The sequence below is a fragment of the Nestor notabilis genome, unplaced genomic scaffold (assembly GCF_000696875.1).
Source record: "Nestor notabilis isolate BGI_N333 unplaced genomic scaffold, ASM69687v1 scaffold339, whole genome shotgun sequence".
Lineage (NCBI taxonomy): Eukaryota > Metazoa > Chordata > Aves > Psittaciformes > Psittacidae > Nestor > Nestor notabilis.
In genome coordinates, this window is record NW_009942222.1 from 6532 (window position 1) to 13993 (window position 7462).

At 50.5% G+C, this 7462-nt stretch overlaps 1 protein-coding gene across 1 annotated transcript in view; it reads right to left on the minus strand.

The window, feature by feature from the left end:
- Positions 1 to 7462, minus strand: part of NCOA1 (nuclear receptor coactivator 1) — a gene marked incomplete at its 3' end in the record, with an annotated part of 63183 nt that overhangs the window by 5800 nt on the left and 49921 nt on the right. Inside the window, exons 12-13 of the mRNA XM_010021278.1 lie at positions 7335 to 7462; positions 2711 to 2879 (exon numbers count right to left, since the gene is read on the minus strand). The exon at positions 7335 to 7462 is cut by the window's right edge and continues 1 nt beyond it. Of these exons, the coding sequence (XP_010019580.1) occupies positions 2711 to 2879; positions 7335 to 7462 (297 nt within the window). The remainder of the gene's footprint in view (positions 1 to 2710; positions 2880 to 7334) is intronic.

Below are 7462 nucleotides of genomic sequence, written 5' to 3' on the forward strand. Positions count from 1 at the left end.
GCCCAGAACCCCACCACAGCTTCTCTGGGCAACCTGTGCCAGGGCCTCACCACCCTCACAAGGGAACAACTTCTTTCTAAGATCTCATCTAAATCTCCCCTCTGTCAGGTTAAAGCCGTTCTCCCTGGTCCTGTCCCTAAAGGCCCTTGTCAAAAGCCCCTCTCCAGGCTTCTTGTCGGCCCCATCAGGCACTGGAAGCTGCTTTAAGGTATCCCTGGAACCTTCTCTTCTCCAGGCTGAACAAGCCCAGCTCTCTCAACCCATCTCCATAACAGAGATGCTCCAGTCCTTGGAGCATCGTGGTGGCCATGGGAAATAGTTTGTGCTCTCTCTTCTTTCTTATTTTTCTGCAGCTCAGAGGCTCAGGTGGAGGCAGAGGGTTCCACCTGCCCCAAGAGCACCTTGGACACAGTCATATCCAAGGACGGGAACCATGGACCCCCAGGACTGGGAGCACTCACACGAAGCACAGCTATATTCCTGCCCTGCTCACAGACACCCTTTGCTAGCACCCAAGGGGAGACAGGACTTTTCAGTCTGTGGTACAGCCATTCCTATACAAATGATCCATTTTACAGCCAGAGGACAATTTCCACACCAGCAGATCACGATAAGAAGATATTCTGCACTGCTCTGGCTTGGCTCAGGCAGAGAAATGTGCTGTTTGAGCTATGAACCCATGGAGCAGTAACAACTCTGAGCCAGAAGCCTGAATCCAAGTCCCGCCAATTAAGAGAAAGCTGTGTTAAGAGAAACCACACACACAACATGTCCCCAAATCCCATTGCCTTTGGTATTTAGGTAGATGGTGCCCATCAAATGACTGAGGCTTGAAGGCAGGGATGAGAATATAGGAACGATGAAGGGGAAAAATCTATTGCTTAGGATCAATTAGATAGAGCTTATACATTTCAAGGACTGGATACTAGGACATAAACCAGCACCCGGCAATGGTCAGAAATGACAGACGTGTTGAAATAAGGCTTTTTTACTCTTCTCTCCCCAAACTACCCAGTTTCCAGCTGCCTCTTGGTTAAACTGGGTGTGGAACAATCCAGCACCCCATCCCACCATGGCAGCATAGAGAAGATGGTGGGTTTGGTGAAGTCAGGGAATGTGAACCCCTACCTGCCAAGAACACAGTCTGGAGGGGAACTACCAACATGTTTTTTCTTCCCAAAGATGCCTTTATGCTGACATGTTGTTTCTCTAAAGATGTATTTCAAGCAAATATTTCATAGAGCTATTCAAAATATTTCTGAGGTTCAGTCGAAGCCATGGAAAAAGACCAAGATTCCCATTAATGAAATTATCCCTGGATGGGAGAAAAGCTGGGTCAGGGTCCAAACATGAGATAATCCTCCCCTGAGCTGGGTGCTCCTTGGCAGGGGAAGCACGAGATTGGTGTGGGGATGCTTGGCAGCATCAGGTGCCATCTGAGGGCATCTCAATCCAGTGGTCTGATGCTGCTGGAGCTGGTCTGGTGCAGGAAAGGGTTGCTGGGGAGCTGTGCCAGCTGAGTCTGCAAAACTGAGCTGTTGCAGCTGCATCTTTGGCAAGAGCATCTCTGATCCGAGGCTGAACTCCCTACCCCTAACTTTCACAAATAGAAAAGGGCAGGTGGTGATTTTGGAGGCACAGCCTTGAGAAAAGGGATGTGGGAAATACCTGAGTCAGGCATCAATTCACTGTCAGGTCCCTCAAATCGCCAATGAAAAGATAAACCCTTGCAGTGGTGCAACACAGGGCATCTCACTGGGGCTGCAGGAGATTTGCCATCTCCAGGCTGAAATGATGCAGGATGAGGCCAGAGCAGTCAGAGGGATTTGCTCTGAGAAGCTTCTTTCTTAGGACATCCTATTTATCAACAGGCTTTTGATTCTGTTCCTTGTTTTGGAAAAAGCATATGTGCAAGTATGCGAGTGCTACGGGGCACGGAAAAAGAAACCACTCGAAGAAAAATCCCAAGTGATCCACCTCATTTTCCATGTCCCTTATAAGCTCCCCTGCAGCCAACTTCCTCCCCCTGCCATGCCCTGTTATTTATGAAATCCTGGACCCTTCAAGGCATCTTCCCCAATAGATATCTGCAAAGAGGGAGACTCTACTGCAGCTCAGCTGCAGGAACTGGGGCCCCAGCACTATCCAAGTAAAAGCAAACGTCATTTTTGTAGTTTCTCCTTGCGGTTCAACCCGAGACAGAAGGGCAGCTGCACTGTAAGCCAATCTTGATAGTAAGGGCTGCACGGTTTCATACCAGCGAGGCCATTAGATATATTATTAGGCAGCACAACCCAGGCTCAGGAATCCCAGGCTGTGGGATTCCAGCTGGAAGGCTCCTCCGTGCCCTAATCCCCCTGGTAAGGTGGAGAAGCAGGACAGCCTGCCAGCTCTCCCTGTTACATGAGCCACCCGGGGCTGAAACTCGTCAGCCGCCTCCCTGCCAGCCTGCTGGTTCTCATGCGGGATGGAGTTTGAAAAGCAGAGAGGTGAGATATTGTATTTCATGGGGATGTTTTCCAGCTTTTTGGCATGGGGGGAGAGAACGGCGTGGTGTTAAGTATCATCTCTGAGTCTGATGCACTCGTGTGTTCCCACTCACATCTGGCCTTAACAGATGTTGGAAATCCTCCTCCACACTCATGTCAAGCCTCAGCATCTGGCCCCGTATGTGACCTCCAGGAGGTCCCATGAGTGGGTCTGTCTTTACCTGGACCAGTTTGTCAATCCCCAGAGCTCGATCCAGCTCAGCCAGCTCTGTCTCATCCTTGCCGCTGAGGAAGGAGACGAGCTGCTCGAGCAGAGCTTTCTCATCATTCCGCCCCTCCGGTGTGGTGGGAGGACACAGGAGCTCGTCCAGCTGCGAGGTGATGCACTGGCTGCAGAGAGAAATCAAGAGGAGACACGTTAAGGTTTATGAAGCAGGGAGGAGGTTGAGCTGGGAGATGCTCGAGCGACACAGCCCCTGCAGCCGTGGGGACTCGCTTCCACCCCACTGCACCATGCAAGCCTCACGGGATGCAGCCCCGTCCCGTGGCTCTGACACCAGCTGAGCCCACTCAAGCTCAAGCCCTGTGTCAAAACCTGCTTGTAAGGATGAGCCTCTCTACAAAACAAAGTCTGGGCAGCATTTTGGTGAGGTTTGGGAAGGAAAGTTTGGTACTTTTGCAGGCTTTTCTCCCAACAGACATTTTGGGCAGGACAGCAGAAGGCAGAGCAAAACTTCTGCCGGCACGAAAGCAGGGAGGCTTGGACAGAGCTGGAGCAGCTGGAAGCAAAGCAGCTGAAGGCAAAGGGGAACCTTTGGGCTGCAAAAATACGATTTCTGCAAAGCTCGCTCAATATTCTTTGGGAATAAGATTAATATGTAATGAGAGACATTCCAATGATGTGACTAATTGGAGTCAATCGGATTTGCTGGGTCTGTCAGGATGAAGAGCCGTGGCACATCACGCTCGCAGAGAGGCACCAAGGCGAGGGCTCGAACATGCCAGCAGTTCCCAAGCAGCAGACATGTTTATCCTTTTAGCTCCAGATGAGGACCAGATGTACAGTAAGGAACTGAAGCCAATCTGACCGAGACTGCTGCAGCCAACACACGCAGCCTAATCCAGGGAAAAGAAAACTCAGCATTGGGACTTCTTAAATTGCAGAGCAGGAGCAGAGAGGGAAGCAGGGAGACAGAGGTGAAAAGCAGGGCTAGGTTCACTCCATAGCCAAGGCCCCTACTACTTGCTGCTTTTATCAAACCCAGTTTTCCAGTGCCAAGGCTGAAGGACAAAGTTTGCTGCACAGACATTGCTCTTGCAGAGGAAAGAGGGGACAGGTTTCTGCTCCACATTAACAGGCAGCTAGAGTTAAAATTCAGGTTGGCACCATCTCTTCAGCCTATGCTGGTCTTCTGCATGGATGGCTAAAGTTGGTTTATAAAGAGACTATGGGGATAATACTTTTATGTAGTAAATAAACCTCCAGCACGTCCTGCTTCGCAGCCCAATCCAGCTTGTAGAACTTTCCTTACTCCTCTCCTCCAGCTCCATGCCACGGTGGGGTTCAGATGAGGCCCTGGGCAGGTAACTGGTGAGCAGAGGAGATCCTGGACCCTGTGCATCACATCCGCAGTCCTACTGGCTTGGTGTTGTAAAGGTTTTCTACCCACCACAACCCTTCAGGCTTTCTTTAAGGTGAAAACTCTGATTCTGCATGAAGTGAGGAGGATATATTCATCTACTTGCAGAGATGCTGTCAGATGTTGCTTGAGGTCCTGTAAAACATCTTCCTGGCATGGCCTTCAAGCACTGTTCCAAAAGGCTGCTGCTCTCCAGCCCTGCACAGATGGCCTGGAAACCTCAGGCATCTCAGATGGCACAGCATGAGGCAACTGAATCGGGCCCTGGGTGGCATGTTTGACCTTGGGGGATTACAGGAACGTGTGAGAGAACGGTGACCTGGACTTGCTTTGAGGAGCTTTGGACCTGGTCCAAGTTGTCCCTCTTCTCAAGAAGACACAGCAGCACTTATGCTTGGGGCACAAGAGAGGGGATGTTGTAGTTGTCCCACTTGGTCAACAGGCAAATGCATGGGAGGATTTGGGGAATGGAAGAATTCAAAAAGGAAGCTCCCGTTCCCCAGGACACACGGTACTGGGAGATCTTGGTACCACCAGCTCCTTAAACAAGGCTAGGACCTTAGCCCGCCAACGTGAACCTCCCACCTAGGAAACCTTTACAACCCCCAAAGCAAAAGCTCTTCTGGTTTGATATTAGCTGAACATATTTCTTGATCCTGTAACATCTGCAGTCCAAAGGTTCTGTCTGATTGTTCCGACTGTGGTCTCCATCACGTGGAGAGGCAACTGCTGGGATCACTGACAAGTCCCATGACAATTGTGTCCTCCCGAGCTGGAGCACATCTGCAGGTCTTGAGGACCAAAGTCCAGAGGCTTTTCCCCAGCAGAACCTCTATTCTTGGCTGCAGCAGAAGCGGGGTTTTGTAGCTGATCACCATGCTACTAATGGAAGTGTTTAGAGCCCACCAAGGTGCTGCCAAGGCAGGTCTCACCCATGATGCTCCACCAGACCTACAGCTTACCGAAGATATGTTAAGGAACTGAGCTGGGAACCAGTTTCTTCCAGTGCTGCCTCTGCCCACCACCTCTGGTAGGAACCACCCATGCACAGAAACACTAATTTAGGAGGAACAGAGGCTCACCAGGACAAGCGACCCTCTACCTCTCATCTTGCTGTCATATCGTGGCCCCGGCTCTACTGAAGGCTCCGCTGTGTGGAAAGACCAATCTTGCTGTAGGTAGCCAATGGAGCCATGGGAATTCCCACCACGCAGCATGATTTTCCTTGCTTTCTCCCCCTTCAATGCTGAGAAAATCAAACAGTACCTTGTAAAAGCCTAACCAGGCTGCAATTTTAAAGTGTGGTTGAAACCACCACTCTCCAAAGACAGGGACTCTTGAGGTTTGTACTTCCACATCTCACCAGGCTTTGGGCTGATGCAGCTGCTCCATTGCTCTGAACTTGTCTTCAGCACAGGGCCCTGCCCTGAAAACCACCCACAGTGTTTTTCCCACCTGAGGAATCACAGGATGCTGCTGCCAAACGCTTCCCTCCTTGATACCTATGCAGGTTCCAAGCCTTCCACACCAACCTGGGTCCTCACTCAATAATCCTGCTGCGAAGGGTGAACCAGAAGCAAAATCCAGCTCCCTTCCAGCTGTGCCGGCTGGGGAGACAGCAGTGTCTACAGGCAGCCAGACCAACTCAGTGCATGGAGCACAAGGCTGCTGAGTAAGGTAAGGTCATTTTTACCCCATAAACAGCATTTTAAGGAACATTCATAGCTTAAAACACAGACTGATTTTTCTAGCAGCTCTGCCCTTTGCCAGGTGTGCCACACAGATCAAATAATGACACCAGCAAGACTTAGAAGGAAAGTTACTCCCTTGCAGCAAGGGCTTGGGCTGATGTAAATGCTCAGTTAAACCAGGATTTTAAGTCTTTCAAGCAACAAGAGGCTAAGTCTTTCCAGCAGAAGTCCAAGATCTGGCTGCAGCAGTGCAAAGCACTCAACAACTCTCTTTTTGGGCTGAGTGAAGAGCTTTGAGAAGTTTATCCAAATTTAACCTGTTTGGCTACTGTCTTGCTCAAATACAGCTCTTACATGTGTCTTCTTCATGACTGGAAAACAGATTTTGCTCATCTGCCGAAGACTTTCATTAGTAGAGGAAATTCTGCCTCTCCACAAAGCAGGGCTGGCTTTGGCAAGAGGATCCATGCAGGGCTCATCAGTGCTGGCTCTTAAACCAGGTACCTGAAGCTCTCACCAGGGCAGGGGGAGGAGTCACCCCCATCTATATCAAATCCATCTCCATGAGCACTGCTGCCAGTGCCGCTTCTTTAGAGAGAACTTGGGGTCCCCTTTGCCCAGCAGGGTTGGGACAGCTGCGCTCCATCAGTACAGCCCGGTGTACTTCTGACCTCCCATCCCAAAATATCTGACCTATGGTCTCCTCCAACCTGTTTATAACCAAGGACTTGATACTGGAATTTGGTGACAGAGTGATGTTGTACTTTGGGCAGGTGATGACCCCTTTGCTGCTCCATTAGGCATAGATCCAAAAAAGGTGGTTAGAGGACCAGAGTGGGTTATTTGACCTTGGATTAGAGCTGTAATAATTTTAGCTGAAGCCAAGCACATGGGGACTGCAAAGAGCTGCCACTGCATGGAAACATAAAACTGTCCTGTGGTTCTCCAGATCCCACCACTGCCCCTGGTAAGAAGGGTTGCTGGAAGGAAACCAACTCAAATATTGGCACTGGCAAGGGGTCATGGGCACCTGCAGCTTAGAATCACCTTAGAATGGTTTGGGTTGGAAGGGACCTTAAAGCTCATCTAGTTCCAACCCCCTGCCATGGGCAGGGACACATTCCACTAGAGCAGGTTGCTCAGACCTGGCCTTGAACACTTGCAAGGATGGAGCATCATGGATATACAGGATTATTCAGGTCCAGACAGAGCAGATGTCTCCCCCCAATCCACCTTCCTCGTCTACTCAGATGCTTGTCCCTTCAGGTGCAACAGACATCTTCTCTCACATGGTAGCACCCTACACAACCCAGGTCCCAGCACTTCTATGGTATCAGCAGCAACCACTGCTGCTGTATGGCAATGCACAGTCATGCTCTTCCCAGCGTGCACCTGCTGGGTTTCCAGGCAGGCAGCAAACCAGGGACACACTCCTTGAACCAGGCAACTATTGCCAGGACATCCTGATGTCCTCCTGGGAGAGATCGGGAAGCCACCAGCCCTGCAGTACTTACTCTTCGGGTTTATTCAGCGCAGCTCGATTCATGGCTGCCATGCTGTTATCCGTCCAGGGCATCTGCTCCCCCATTCCTGGCTGTCCAAACTGGTGATCTGGCACTCCCATCTCCAGCTCAGGCATTCC